At 44.6% G+C, this 16078-nt stretch overlaps 1 protein-coding gene across 4 annotated transcripts in view; it reads left to right on the forward strand.

Moving 5' to 3' along the window:
* The window catches only part of Sort1 (sortilin 1), an 82337-nt gene that overhangs the window by 15454 nt on the left and 50805 nt on the right, over positions 1-16078 (forward strand). For all 4 annotated transcript variants that reach the window (XM_052731134.1, XM_052731133.1, XM_052731136.1 and 1 more), the window contains exons 2-3: positions 10374-10433; positions 12730-12803. In XM_052731134.1, the coding sequence (XP_052587094.1) occupies positions 10374-10433; positions 12730-12803 (134 nt within the window). The remainder of the gene's footprint in view (positions 1-10373; positions 10434-12729; positions 12804-16078) is intronic.

A 16078-nucleotide genomic window follows, 5' to 3' on the forward strand; every position in this document is an offset into this window, starting at 1 on the left:
CCAGTGACTTCCTGCTGCCCAGAGCTCCTCTAGTTCCCAGAGTTCCGACAGGGTGAACAAAAAGCTCAGAAAGTGACTAGGAAGGTAGATCGGTGCTTCTGCGAGTGACAAGGTTAGGAAGTGAACTAGGCAATCTGCCTTCCAACAAGGCTGCCTATGTTCTTCGGACTCTGTGTGACAGGGGCTCTCTGACCCTGTCCTTAGCCTTCTGATGCATCCGTCTGTTAGCCAGGGTGACATAAAGAAGAGGAAACGAATATGGGGGAGGGCTGGAGAAATGTTTCGGTGGTTAAGAGCACTTGCTGCTCTTACAGAGCTGGTTGAGGTCCCAGCACTACGTTGGGTGGCTCACAAACCACCCAGAAATACGGCGCTGAAAGCGATAAAGAGGAATGTGTCCCCTAAATTCTACTGTTCATGTTTTATTTTACTTTCTATATATATATGGGTGTTTTGCCAGTCTATATGTCTGTGTACCACATGTGTGCCTGGTGCCTGCAGAGGCCAGGAGAGAGTGTTGGGTCTCCTGGAACTGGAGTCACAGACACGTAAGAGCTGCCATGTGGGTGTTGGCAATCAAACCTGTGTGTTCATATTTTAAATGGAATTCTTCCAGATATTTTTTTTTTCTGATAAGAAAAGATTGTGGGACAGATTTTCACGGGTAACACAATGTCCACTTCTGCAGTCATGTGGATAATATGTGGTTCTGTCAGAGGTGAAGAAAGACCCAGGCTGACCTTGAACTTTTGATCTTACTATCTCCACCTTGCAAGTGCTGTGATCACAGGCCTGTGTCTCCACATCTGAGATCCTTGCTTTTTCTGGTTGGTTTGAAAACTCTTAATCTAACAATATTTTGTCATAGTGCCAATAACTTTTCCAAGCTTTTTTCAACCTTCTCTTTGGAATGTTAATATATAATTTCAAAAATAGTCAAAGTAAATCCTCACGGGTTCTGGTTTGTGTATCACTTTTGGCCAAAGCCTTCTTAAGGATTATGAAGGTGTTCACTCTGTTCTAGCGTGCTGAAGCCTTTGCTCTGTTTAGAATGTGAGAGGGAAGTTAAGAATCAGCATTTACTTATCCCCCAATTCCTTTGCACTGACCGGAAGTGCTAACCTTGTCATCTGCTAAAAGAAACCGCGTCCACTCCTGCCCTACATCTGCCCCAGTGATCTCTCTTGTCTGCTCCTAGGTCAGTAGCTGAGACAGGAAACTAAGAAATCTTTCTGGGAGCTGCAATCATTTCATGTTCATTTGCTCTTAAAAGAATCAAACTGATATTCTGGCCGAATTTTTGCCTGGTGGGTCTCGTACACTGCTTTGTACTGTACATTGTATCACTGAGTGATCCATGTCACCGTCTGCTCCCCGCCTCCTCTGGATTCTGGTTTGGGGCTGTTAATAGAGAAACAGCATAGTTACAAAGATTTTGTTGTTGTTGTTTTTTTTTAATTTTTTTTTTTTATTATTCTGGCCTTTTTCTAGAGCACACATTTGGTTGACCACACAGCTCATGTTCTCTTTGTGCTGAATTATTTACCTCTTCAGGATTCTAGCTTAGACTGATAACCTGTTGTCTACCAGAAACAGTGTGCTTCAGCTCTCCTACAGTTTAGGGACTTGTGTACAATTAACATGGAACTTTAAAAACATATTTTCCCGGGGTCTTGTTACATACGCGGAGCTGGCTTTGATCTAATTCCTCCTGCCTCAGCCTCCAGAGTGCTGTCACAGGTGGGCCATCACACGTGGCCGTGACATCTTTTTGACAATACTGCTTGAGATAGACACTCGTTCATTTTTCTGTTTGCTGGCCTCCCTACCCCTAAATGTTATTATGAAGTTTGGGATTTTGCTTCTAGAATATTCACTAGAAATACTATTAGAGATTTTGAGTTTTCCTAAAAGAATTATTCTGTCTTTGAGGTTTTTCTAGCCACAAAGCTTTATTCTTTGATCTCATATTTTTTTATTCTTTCTTGATTAGAATAAATGAGCCAATGGGTTGATTATTTTCAGCTCTTTATACTACTGAAAGTCACTCCTGGTTGATAAATGATAGATGGCCTCAGATCAGCTTTCTTTGGGTCTTTCAGGCAGAAATTCTACTTCTCAAGCATCAGACAGTTTTCTTTTTCTGTGTTTTTATTCTCTTTCTGGTTTAAACTTAATTTGATTTATTCTGACCTTGAAATTATTTTACCGAGTGTTTCTGTAGCATTTATTGTATACTTAGCTCTACTTGGTGATATTAATAACATTTTGCTTGTGTTTTCTACATCAGTTATTTGTCTTGTTGCTTACAGAACACCTGACAGAGCAACTTAGAGAGGAGGGCTTGACCTTCCTCACAGTCCGAGGGCACATGCCCTTCACGATGGGGAAGTTGTGGGTGGCAGGGACTTGATCACATTGCATCCCAGTCTGGAAACAGAGAGATAAACGCTGGTGTTCAGCTTGCTTTCTCCTTGTTATTCATTCCTAGCCCCAAGTGCAGGAAATAGAGCCAGCCACATTTAGGGCAGCCTTTCCCACCTCTCTGAACCTAATCTAGAGATGTCTCACAGATAGGAGCAGGAGCTTCGTGGCCACGCCGATCCTAAACCCCATCAAGTTGGCAATCAAGATGAACGCTCCCAGTTTTCAAAGACTTGCATGTATGCCCCTGTGTGTTCTACCTGTGCAGCTGCCTTCTGGCATGTTCCCACTTCTGTCTGTAAGGTCTTATATCTTCGTACAGATCTTCATTTGTACCACATCGTGATGTCTGCCATTAAGAATTCACAGAGCAGAGGGTGTAGCTCTGTGCAGAGCGCTTGCCTAGCATAAACAAGGCCCTTTGTCCAATACCCAGCACTGGATTTAAAAAAAAAAAAAAAAAAGGAAAAAATGTAATTTGAAAAGTGGGTAAATACGTAAATAGTCTTAATACAAGAGATGACCATAAGAACTATGAGAGTAATACCTAGAAAGAGATCACACTGAGCGTTGATGGTTATGGACTAGAAGAGCTAATTATTTATTTATTTATTTATTTATTTTCAGCAAGATTGGACTTAGCTCCCTTCAGATCTTTCCCACTGGTTCAGTCCCCTTCCTTATGACTTCAAAAGGAAACATCCAGGTTGGGCAAGCTGGTCCATGCCTGTAATCCCATTACTCAGGAAGCCAAGGTAGGAGATCTGTAAGTTCAAGGCCAGCTTGGACTATAGCAAGACCTTGTCTCAAATATATGCATATTAAATTATAAGATAGCATTTTGACAGGGCTACAGGTTTGGGCTATCATGTCTGGCACCCCCACCCCCACCCCCCACTAGCTTTTTGGTTGTCTTTTTCTTTAGAAAACAAATCTACTGCCATTCTTTACTCCTGTGTATGTAGACATCTGAACATTTTCGAGATTTTTCTCCTCAGTGGCTTCAGACTACTTGAGTATGATGAGCCTCGATGTGGTTTTCATCTCCTTTCCTATGCTTAGGGTTTGTGAGCTTGTCTAATCTCTGCTTTTATAGTTTGAATCAAAACAAAGGAATTTGGTTGGGTTTTGAGACGGGGTCTTGCTGTGTAACATTGGCTGGCCTGGAGCTGTAGAGATCTGCTGCCTCAGTCTCCTGAATGCTGGGATTAAACTGAGGGCTATTTGTTTCCTTTTTCTGGTCCCTGCACCCCAGACCTTCTCTAGGTGTCTAGTATATTTGCGTAACTATCTGTGTCTGTGTACCTGTTAGATCGCTGGACGCTACCGTGTAGCTCACGCTCTGTCCTTTGCTCTACACCCTTTCTCTCTGGCTTCACCTCACTAGGGTTATACTGGTATTTCTTCAGGTTCTCTAATCTTTCCTGTATTATCTAACCTCCTTTTGATCCATCACTGTCTATTTTTTGTTGTAAACCTTCTTCTTTCTACAAATCTGGCTTGGGCATTGGCTTTTCTGTTCTCTTCTTTCTTACTTTTCTCCTCTTTTCCCGTTAGACATTGTCTCCCTGTGAAGTACAGGGTGACCTCAGAGTTGAGATCCTCCTGCGTCCATCCCCCAAGGGCTGGAGTCCTAGGCCTGTGCCACCACAGCCGACAGATTTGGGTCTTTTTAAAATACATCTTATGTGTCTTTATTTTAAATAGTCAACCTGCCTCTAATTCTTCAGCACCTGGGGCACAGTTACAACTGTTTTGATGTCATGTATACTAATTCTATTACTTGCATTTCTGGGTAATTTAAATTTTTTTTCATTACTACTGGTTCTGTTTGCTTGCTCTTTGTATGCCTGCATTTTTTTTATTAGATCTTGGATATTGTGATTTTTTTTAAAGATTTATTTTTATAATTTTTAATTCTCTCTCTCTCTCTCTCTCTCTCTGTGTGTGTGTGTGTGTGTGTGTGTGTGTGTGTGTGTGTGTGTGTGTGTGCATGTAGGTGGCCACAGAGGCCATCAGTATCAAATCTCCCTCAAGTTGGAGTTATAGGTGGTTGCCAACCATCTGATATCAGGGCTTGGACTCAAACTCAGATCCTCTGGAAGAACCGTACAAGCTCTTAACCACTGAACCATCTCTCCAGCCCAGAATATTGTGAATTTTATCTTGATGAGACTTAGGTATTTTTGTTGCTAGAGTTTCCCTGCCTGGCCCACAGTCAGGGCAAATCTCTCTCACCCGCCAGTCCCAAGCCGCTCAAACCCGATCAAGTAAACACAGAGACTTATATTGGTTACAAACTGTATGGCCGTGGCAGGCTTCTTGTTAACTGTTCTTACAGCTTAAATTAATCCATTTCTATTAATCTATACCTTGCCACGTGGCTTGTGGCTTACCGGTACTTTACATCTTCCTTGTCCTGATGGCGGCTGGCAGTGTCTCCCTCTCTCAGCTTTCCACTTCCCAGCCCTATTCTCCTCCTTGTCCCGCCTATACTTCCTGCCTGGCCACGGGCCAATCAGTGATTTATTCATTGACCAATCAGCAACACATTTGACATACAGACCATCCCACAGCAATTTTTGTATTATTTTCTTTTTTAATTAAAAATTTTATATTTAACACATGTATGCAGGGAAATCAGAGGACAGCTTGTGGGAGTACATTCTGTCCTCCCAGCATGTGGGTCCCAGGGATTGAACTTAGATCCTCATTCTTGGTGGTAAATGCCTATTGAGATATCTTGCGGTCCCGTAAATTTGTTGTCCCTGAACTTTGTTCTGGGACACAGTTGTTGCTACATGCTACAGGAAAGTTTTCTAAATGCTTCATCCTCTTGTCATGGGAAGTTTTTCCTCTGTGATTTGAAGGAACAAGACTTGTTGCTGGTTCTATGTGGGGTCCAGATACTGCCCTCTCCAGGCCTCACAGCTGACTCCCTGCTCTTAGGTATTTTCCTCACAGGTATGTGTACAGTTCATCAAAGACCTGGCTGGCTGGCTGGGAAGCCCCGTCAGTTTTCTGTTGCCATAACTCAATGTCACAGCCTGGATAATTCATAAAGAATAGATGTGTGTTCAACTCAGGGTTGTGGACACTGGGCAGCATAAGGGCCTCTGGTGATTGCTTCTAGCTGCATCATAGCATGCAGAGGGCGTCATCTCCTCATGAAACACAGCAAGCATTCTGGCTTGCAAGTTTTCCTATTCTTGGGGAGCTATGAATGTCATCATAGGCCTCTCTCAATTTTTATTACCTCCTAGAAGAGCTCTTAGGGGATGTAGTCAACCACCCGAGCCCCTCCGGAGGAGTTCTCTTTCTGTGCCTCTCCCCTCTCGTCTTCTACCCTGTGAACTCTGGCCTTTGGTTCCCCCACAGTAACATGGCTTTTTGTTTTGTTTTTCGAGACAGGGTTTCTCTGTGTAGCCCTGGCTGTCCTGGAACTTGCTCTACAAACCAGGCTGGTCTCAAACTTACAGGGATCCACCTACCCCTGCCCCCTGAGTGCTGGGACTAAAGGTGTGTGCCACCACTGCCCAGCTAACGTGGTTTCTGGTTTCCACACACTACCAGTTTCAGTTCTTCAGTTTGGGAGACCTCTGCATTCAGCATAGGTTCCCTTTCTAACACAGTGACCTGGAAATTCCAGAGAGTAAGCCGTGGACTTTATGGGACCCTCTGTTTGTCTCCTTCTGTGGGCCATTATCCTTCACCTGGTATGTGACAGCTAGGTAACTTGTCACGTGGACTGTTCCTGCTGGGTTTTCGTGGGAGGGTGATGTACCTGTCATCTTCTTGGCCAGCAGCAGAAAGCCCCATCTAGGAGCAGAGATCTTATATCCCATCCTCATGATTATTGGGGGGGGGGGGATTAAATAGATCTGGCTTTAGTTTTTACTTCTTCCTCCTTCTTAGGGCTTCTCAGAAGGCTCTTAAAGAAAATGGATTGGCCAGGCATTGTGGTGCATGCCTTTAATCCCAGGATGAGGAAGGCAGAGGCAGGTGGGTCTCTATGAATTCAAGATCTTGGCTCACAAATTGAGTTCCAGATCAGCCAAAGCTACACAGTGAGACCCTGTCTTTAAAAAAAGAAAAGAAGAGCCGGGCATGGTGTACACCTTTAGTTCCATCACTTGGGAGGCAGAGGCAAGTGGATCTCTGTGAGTTTGATGCCAGCCTGGTCTACAGAGAGAGTTCCAGGACAGGGCTACACAGAGAAACCCTGTCTTGAAAAAACAAAAACAAATAAAAATAAAAATTAAAAAAAAGAAAGAAAAAGAAAAATAGACTCCATATTTCTTGAGCACTTCCCACACACTCTGCTGCATATATCAGTTGTTAAAATGCAGAGATTCCGTCTCTGCACCAGATAAGCTTCAGCCACCGTGAGAAGACAGACAAGCAGTGAGGGGAATAAGGTGAAGAGTGATTGGGAAAGACCCCGGATGTCAACCTCCAAACTCCATACGTGCACACACATGAAGGTACACACACATGTAACACCCACGTGCAAGACAACTGATTAGATTAGTATCTGTGGCCTTTTGCTGACAGCAGTGATTTGTCCCCTGACCGGGGCCAGGTTGGCCAGCCTTTCCTTGACATGTTTCTTCCCTGTGAAGGAGAGGGACGGGATCTGCACTCGCTGCCAACCCTAGTTGGCTCTCGGTCGCTGTAATAAACACCACAACCCAAAGCAGCAGCTTGGGGAGGAGAGGGTTTATCTCGTCTTACAGCTTGTAGCCCGTGGTGGGGAGAACCGTGCAGGAACTCGAGGACAGGAACTGAAACAGACCACATTCGGCGACCTTTCTAATACAACCGGAGAACGCCTCCACGGGGTAGTGTAGCCCACAGTGAGCCAAGCCCTCCTCTGTCCGTCAATGACCAATCTAGAAGATGCCCCCACTATCCTGCCCACCCGACAATCCCATCTAGCAATTCCTCTGTTACGGTCTGCTCTTCCCAGGTGTTTCTAATTTGTGTTGACAAAAAACAACGAGCCACCACAGCCTGCAATCTCCTGGATCTGGCTCATGTGGAAACACACCACACCCCCCCACACCCCCTCCCCCGTTTGAGCTCTGGTCACGCTGTCGGATCTGATTGCGTTTTTCTCTTTTCATTTCAGAATGTAATAAATTTGTTAGAGTATGGGGTACAGCAGATGAGACACACTTTATGTAGGTAGACAAGCGTTCCGATGAGCTCGTACATTTTCAAAAGCAAATGTTAAATGGTTAATGGGAAGGGGTGGGACAGGAGGTCAAGGGTAACAGAAAACCGCAATTGCAGTTAATAAGTCTGCCCTGTATTTTCAAGGGAGCTCTTAAAAATAAGCTAGGTCAATTACCGTTTTAGTTGTTTAGATGAGGCTGAGGTTGCCAATGGCATCCAGTAACCCTTGTTCCTAGATTGAGCAGTAAGAAGATGTGGGCAGTGTGTGTTCACGGACTGAGTCATGTGTGCAGAGTATTGTATAAAAAGTGCAAAGTGCTGGTTCTTACTGTTTCAAACTAACAATACTACGGTCTAATGAGGACTACCAAGAACTCTAGTGCAGTGGTTAATGGGAGTTTTCATTTATTCTAATCAGCTGTTGCAACCAGACCCTCCCTTGTGGGGAAAAAAAAAACCCAAAACACCCTCACGTTTAAGTGATGACTAGTACAAGTGGTAGCCCTGCTTCTCTTCAAAGCACTTGTTGCTGTAATTTTGGGCACTATCTTGCCTACCAAGAGAGCATATGGTCTTGCTCTGTGTGAGACGTTTAAGGCACACTGGTGTGTCATTCTGTAAGGTTCTTGTTCCAGCAGTCTCTAGCAGCCCTGCTTTTCCCCAGATCCTCAGCAAGTTGTGTATGAATAGGCTTTCTGTCCCTCAGCAGCTTCTAGCTCAGCCCAAGCATCCGAGAGTTAACCAGCGTTTACTGAGAGGGCCCTGTGTGCAGCCCAGTACTATTTATGGAGCATGTTCAGCGGGGCCCTTTGACCTCAAAGGCACTTTCCATCCAGAGGGGAAACAGCACAGACGGACTCGGAAGCCCAGTCAGGACCACAGAGAAAATTAGGAGATAAGCGAAGCGGTTTGCCTTCCGAGTCCCTTCTCCCCCTGCTCCTCTGTTGGGATTGGCGGCTTGAGGGGCCAACTAGCTGGCATCAGACCGTTTACAGGCATGCTCTATTTTGAGCTGGAGGTTGTGGTTTGGGAAGGATATGTTATAATCATTTTCAACAAATGCTTATTGAGTGTGCACAGAGAACACCAAGAAATATAAAGTTCCCCCTCTGCTGGAAATGGGCTCACATTGGGAAGGCTGGGCATGTTGAGGGTGCATAGGTGGAGTTGGATATATCTTCCTAAGGAAAAGGCACAGTTGTCAACCTTTGTAGAAATACATACTGAGCTACTGCGGAGTGGGGCTGAGGGTAGTGGCATATGTCAGGGGAAAAGAAGGACCTTCATTTTTGTTGTATATATACACACATATATACTATATATACTATATATATATACATATATATCATGTCATTTCTGCACACTTAGAAGTCTTTTCAAATGATACCAGTGCCTCTGTTGAATTATTTTATTAGTTTAATAAGTGATAACGCCTAGAAGATTAAACATTAACCTAGAATCTCTCTGCGTGGTGAATTATGAATTGACTTTATATCTTTTATTGTACTTTCTCATATTGTTTACATTTTCTGTGACGAACGTATATTATTTTATAAATAGAAGATGGAACTATTTGGGTGAAAAATATCCCAGAGAGAGGGCTGCTGCTCTTTTGACGTGTTTTCTGTAGTTTAGATGTAATACACCATCTTTCCTTTTTGTCTCCCAGTTCCCCCCGCAGCTCTTGTTAGGTTTATTATTAATCTGTTATTGTTGACTACACGGACAAAACAGAGCCATTTGCTCCTTGCTTCTGCCTCCCTGCATCTTAGCAGTTCCGTCTGGAAGCGGGAGGAGTCTGACCGTTCACTATTCAGCTCTTCTGTGAAGACTGCTTAGCAGAACTTCAGTTATGCCTACTGGGTTATAATTATGTATGTCAGGGTAGATTCTGATCTCTTGTTTTAAAGCACCCTAAGAATACTTTGCTATCTCTTTATATTTAGTTCTGTTAGAGAGAGCAATTAGACTTCCCCCATTTACCCCATCTGGTGCAGTGAAGCTAACTCATCTGCTTGGCTTACTTTGTCTGAGAGAACTGAAGTTTCTAAGTCATCTGCAATTGGGATGAAGTAGCTAAATCCTGTCGGTCTCTCCCAAATTTTGTTCTGGGAATCTGTGTCCCCTCGTAATTATGAACTTAATTATGCAGAAGAGTAATAAAGGATTGGCTGGTCTACCAGAGAGCTCATCCGTGGGGAAGACAGATTCTGCCTATTTTAGCAGCCACCAATTGCCTGTAGCTCTTCCTCTAGGGACGGGGCCTTCTGAGGTTTCTCCCATCCGTACTGAGATTTCAACCAGTGTTGTCATTGTGGAGCTCTTGTTTAGGTGGACATACTGTTAAGATTTCATGGCGCAACTCCTTGTTATATATAGAAGATGCTATCTTGTCGCAACTCTCCTAGGCCTCTGGCTCTTTCCATGGTTCCGCTCTCTCTTCCGTGATGTGCCCTGAGCCTTAGGTGTGGGGGCTGTGTTGTAGATGTGGCATGGGGTTGGGAACTCCGTGCTCATTATTGAGCAACACTAAATGGATTCAGCAGGACACACGCACACATGAGGTTGTGATGTTAAGACGGGGTAAGGGCAACGGGAAGAGTTGGAGACGGGAGAGTATGATGGAAATGATGTAAACACAGTACTCATGAACGGCATTCTCAGAATAACAAATGTAAAACGGTAATAACGCTCTGAATATGTGAGGAAACCAAGGACTGAAGGGAGTGGATGACATCTCTAAATGCATTTCGTTTCCTTTTCCCGAATAGCATGTCTTTGATGACCTCAGTGGCTCAGTGTCCTTGTCCTGGGTTGGAGACAGCACTGGGGTAAGTGACGTTCTAAACTCTTTCAGTCACCAAGATCATGTCGTTTGGGGCAGGTGCACACTAAATACTTTCTGGACGTGGCTTCAACCTTAGTCACAGAAAATGTGTGTTTCAGGACAACCTTTCAGGAAATTATAGTTGGTTTGACTTTGCTTAGAACTGGGAACCAGTTGAAAGCAGTCTTAAGACTGCTGTTATCCTGCTTGATAAGGGCAGTGGGGGGTAGGTATTAATTAACTAATTAATTAATGCCTACATTAGTGCAGGGTACAGGACAACAATACCAGAAAACTATGGAAGCATGGTCTGGCTTAGGAAGGCAGTTGTCAGGGCTAAGGAGATGCTCACTGGTCCATAGCAGGAAAACAGACACCTTCTGTCCTTGGGCCCCCTCAGCATCAAGATGAACAAGAGGAGGAGGCAGGGAACCGCTCAAGAAGCCTCTGTGTAGAAGCAGAAAAGGAGGCGCGTGCATCTTGGCATTTTCCCGCTAGTCTGTATTTTTCCTGTCCTTTCCCATAGTTGTATGGAAGGACTGTGGTGTCTGTGGGCCCATGCCAACTCTACCTGTTGTCCCTGTCCTCACAGAAAATAGGTATACTGTTGGTGCGCCTGCCTGTGACCCAGCACTTGGGAGGCTGAGGCAGGAGGATCTTGAGTTCAAGGCAAGCCTGGGCTACATAGGAGACCCTGTCTTTAAAAAAATAAATGTACTGCTTGCTGGTCTCTATGTGGAGGATGTGGATGCATGGACCTTGGGTCTTCAGTCAGAGTTTGGTATCACTGGCTCTGTTACCTTGCTTGATAAAAGCGGGGGGGGGGGGGGGGGGGGGGGGGGGGGGGGAGAGGGGGGTGTTAGGTAGCAATGCCTACATTAGTGTGAGGTACACAATAACAATACCAAAAAACTGTGGAAGTACAGCTCTGGTTGTGGAAAGCAAGTTGTCATGGCTGAAGAGATGCTCAGTGAGTAAAGTGTGTGCCGTGCAAGCCTGAGAACCCGAGTTTGGATCCCAGCACACATGGGAAAATGCACATGGCTTGGAGAGATGGCTCAGCAGTTAGGAGCACACGGTGCCCTTGCAGAGGACCTGCTTCCTGTCCCTAACACCCATGTCAGCAGGTTCACAACCATACCTGGGACCCCAGCTCCAGGCGGGTCAATGCCTCTGAGGATGTCTGTGTACAAATACCCCCACATAGGTACACAGACACATAATTTAAATAAAAATTGAAAACGAACAGCTGGATGTGGTAACACACACCTATAATCCTATCCAGTGAGGCAGAGGCAGAGGCAGGAGGACCCCCAGAACTCGCTGGCCAGGTCATGTTGTCTAGTCGGGCAGGGAACAGGTTCAGTGAGAAAACTTGTCTCACAAAATCATGTGGAGAGCAACGGAAGAAGACACCCACGTTGATCTGTTGCCCCCACAGACATACATGAACATGGATAGACACATAAACCCTCTACATACACACATAAGCAAAGCAAGTTGTTTCTTATAATTTCCTTTTAAACTTCCAGTAGCATTTCCTTAAGTGTAACTCTGTTTTTCTCAATTTTGACATATGCCCTAATTTCTATGATTTATTCACTTAGTTAAGAGAGTTGATAACTCTAAGTTTTTTGAGTTTTGGTTTTTTGTTTTGTTTTGTTTTGAGGCACAGTCCCATGTAGCCCCACTAGCCTTAAATCTACAACATGGTTTAAGTTGGCCTTGAACTCCTGATCCCACTGCCTCTTCCTCCCTGGTGCTGGGATTACAGGTGTGTGTACTACCATGCTAGCTAAGAGTTTTTATTATGTGGATTTTTGACTCTCTAGATGCCTGTACTAATTTATCTAGAACCTTTTTCTCATGCATGTTTTTGCATAGAAAAATAATTACATACAAAATGAATTCCATGGAGAACTAGCAACCTGGAGGAAAAGACACATAGACATATGTGATAGGGTGGCCTGTGGGAGACCACCCACCCTGTGCTAACCTCTAGGGGCAGAAAAGAGAGAGTATTTTATGATTATATAGATACAAATTAGATAAACCTTCCTGTATTATGTGTATTTGAGCATCCCTGACTCACTGCTTCAAGGGTAGGCAATGGAGTGAAATGGGGACCTCACGATCCTTGTCCCTGGGTCCTTCCTGGTTTTCAGATGTGTTGCGTCACAGGTTTCTAGAAAGCAGGACTGTTACCGGTCTTTGAAGTGCAGTTCAGTGTTGACATCGATCAGCATACGGTTGCTGTGTCTTTCATTTCTTACTGACAGAATGCTTTTGTCCCTCTCCAGGTTATTCTCGTCCTGACTACTTTCCAAGTGCCACTGGTGATTGTGAGTTTTGGACAGTCCAAGTTATATCGAAGGTGAGATGGATAACTCATCTCAGGAACATGTGGCCAAGGAACCCACTGGGGTCGGGGGTTCCACCTTTTCTGGTCACAGTGGTTCAACAGTTAATTTCAATCTTAAAATTCCAGCAGATTGGGTTGCTTAGCCCACAATTGGATGACAAATTGGCAACCTAAAGGAAATGAGAAGGAGCTTGAAGGAAATGGAGTTGGCCTTGCAGAGGGGTGGAATACTGCAAGTTCAAGGGAGAGTTTGCAGGCCTGTGCGCCCATCTTAATCTCATGGATTCTTACTGGCAGGAAGGCAGTGTGGATTTTCTGCATCTATATGTTATGAATAGATTTTCTTAATATCTCTTCCAAGCAAGTCTTTATCTAATGTTTGGAAGTCTAAACAGGTTGTTTAGATGTATATAAGATGGTGGGCAATCATTTCTGCACAAGAAGGAGCTGCTTACATCACCCTACCTCAGTCTACCTCGGTTACTACAGTTCACTCTAGACGAGGGTGGAAACGTGTCTATGACATCCGTACATTTCCTGCAGCTTAAATAGTAGGCTCTTTGTCTCAGCAGGATCGAGAGCAGCTAACGCTCCAAAGTAAGCGATTATGTTCTTTATCATGTGTATCTACCCCATCTCCTTCTAAGGAACCTACGTGAATCACAAAGTCCCAGCAGCCATTGTAGAAATACCACAAGAGCCAGAGGCCTCTGGGAGCCCTGCTAGGTTCTAAGGTTTCTTCACTGGATTGTTCCACAGCTGGTCTTGGCCCAGGTGCAGGGAACTGATGTTGAAAGTCTGAAATGCATCAACCCAACTTCCCTCTCCCAACAGGTGTGACCTTTGACATCTGCCCAGGGGCCTGGAGCCAGAGCTTTCTATTCAGCATGGCAGTGTTGACTTAAAATAAGCAAATACTCCTTTAGGCCCAGAAGGAGTCACATCTTAGAATTGCCAAAAGCTCCATGAAGGTTGAGCACTGCATTAACGGGAGACTCTAGCCTCTGGCCAAGTTACTAACATGTGGTAGGCAGGCGTAAGTGTTAGTGAGTGAGTGAATGAATGAATGAATGATGAACGATTGTTTTGACTTCTGTGGAGTTTTTATACTGAGAATTTTTGTTTGTTTCTTATAGATTGGCAGTATACTGTAGAATCTGGGTGTTAAAAAGGCCCACAGCAGGTGCCTTTGTTTCTGTAATTAGAGCAGTAGCTAATTTTGTTTGGAGAGGAGAAGGTATATTTAAAACTTTGTACATTGATTTCCTTAGCTGTTTCTAGCATTTAAGAATCTTCATGATGATGAAGTCTCCCCAAGTACAGCTTTCCTCATCAGCTTATCTTTCGCTGTAGAAGTGATATCATCGTATTATAACGCACTTGGACGTTCTAAAGGGAAGAACAGCTGACCACAGCAGAGTGTCATCTTCGTTTATTTACAGTTGATTATCTTGACTTTCCCCTTCAGGCCTATATCTGTCGCACAGCTCTATTGTCTTGGGAAGCAACATAGAAAAGCAAAAGGCTGCCAAGTTTTAGTTGGCAAGCAGGCCGGGGGTTGACTCTCCAACTGTCATTGGCAAATAGAATAAACTTGAACAAGTCACGTGACCCCCTAAGACCTTTCTGTTATCTATTAAGGAGTATGATGACAGTGCTCACCTCAGGGTGGCCCTGAGGACTCTGTAATGCTCCGCATGAAGTGGGAGAGCTTGCTCTAGTGATCACGGGTGGCATGTGGCCGGCCACTGGGCTGCACTAGTTGTCAGAGTGAATGGAAAATCTTCCATAATGGTACAAAGTGATGGTCTCCCCCCCCCCCCCCCCCCCCCGATTCCTCCATTACTCTGTTAATGCCGAAGCCCCTGTCAGCAGGCCCATGTTCCTAAGCCTCGGCTTCTCAAACTTCCCATCCCCATTAGTCACTGCCCATAGGTCTCCTGTACTAGTCACCTGGTTTTTTGTCCGACTGATAGTTTACTTAATCGTTACTCTGTTGGACAGTTAGAATGTAGCCATTTTTTCACTGAAACTCATGTTTCTATGCTGCATCTCCCTATTTGTGTCACAGGAATGCTCATTTCCAGTTCATTCTTTAGTAGCAAATGGAAACCTCTTCTCCAATTATTGACGGCCTCATATTTTTGAAGGCTTTTTATTAAGCTCCTCCCTTTCCGTGTTGGGCTGTCTTCCATACATAACGCTTCAGCCAGTGTTTCCTTCATGCCTTACGAATTCTTCTCTTTTTTTGTGATTGTGTTTGTCTACTACGTTGTTTGTGAGCCATGTGGCTGGAATTGGAGCTAATGAATTCCAGCAGTGAAGCCGACCTTCTTCCTTGTCAGTAATGCGCTTGCAGGGCCACAGTCACTGTTTAAATACCGCCCACAGGCTGACTCCAGCCTTTCACCCGGAAACCCCTCTTTGCTAACACAGCCCTTATTAGAGAGCAGTCCTGCTCGTTTGTGATACGGTGTCATGTGACCAAGGCTCTTTTTCTTCTTGGCACCTCAATATTGCTGCCATGGTCTCTACCAGTCACTCTGAACATTCATTATCTCTCCTCGCTGTGAAGTGAAGTCAGATTCTGTCCCCTCTCCCGGAGTTTAGGAGGAAACCATAAATATGCCCTGTTGCCTCTCCCCCTGGGCTGGCCTGGCCTGAAATGACTCTTGTTGACACACCAGTCAAAGGGCACCTGTTGCTTCAGAAATGGAAAAGGGAGGGGCCCTTTACTCAGAAGGGGTTCTGAATATGGTTTGGTTGCCCAATCACAAATAAAACCAGAGCTGGCAGAATCCACTCTAGCGACTCCTTGGTTTTCCCACAGCTTTGATGACCATAGTTTATCGGAATGCCTTTGTTAGGAAAGTTTCATTTGGTATGCAAATTACAGGATAGGTAACTGTGTGCCTCCTGCTGGGCAGAGTTAGACAGGAAGGCTTACCAGAACACAAGGAAGTTGTCTCTGCTGCCTCCATAACGTTAGAGAAAGAATAGCAGAGAAGGAATTTGTGAAGGAATAGAATAAGCCAATCATAAGTTATAAGAGCACTGAATCATCTCTCCAGTCCCATGTGCCAGCCTTTTAAAAAGTGTTTTTGTTAATTCCTTGAGAGTTTCATACATTGTATTTTGATTATATTCACTCCCCTCCCCGAACTCCTTCCAGATCCATGACCCCGTTCCATACCCACCCAACTTTGTGTCCTCAAAAAAAAAAAAAGAAAGAAAATTAGCTTCCTCTCTTTCAGCAGTATCAGTTACCAATAGCTCCTCAGCTAGGG

This window comes from Peromyscus californicus, unplaced genomic scaffold (genome assembly GCF_007827085.1).
Source record: "Peromyscus californicus insignis strain IS unplaced genomic scaffold, ASM782708v3 Scaffold_9__1_contigs__length_137607984, whole genome shotgun sequence".
NCBI classification, from domain to species: domain Eukaryota; kingdom Metazoa; phylum Chordata; class Mammalia; order Rodentia; family Cricetidae; genus Peromyscus; species Peromyscus californicus.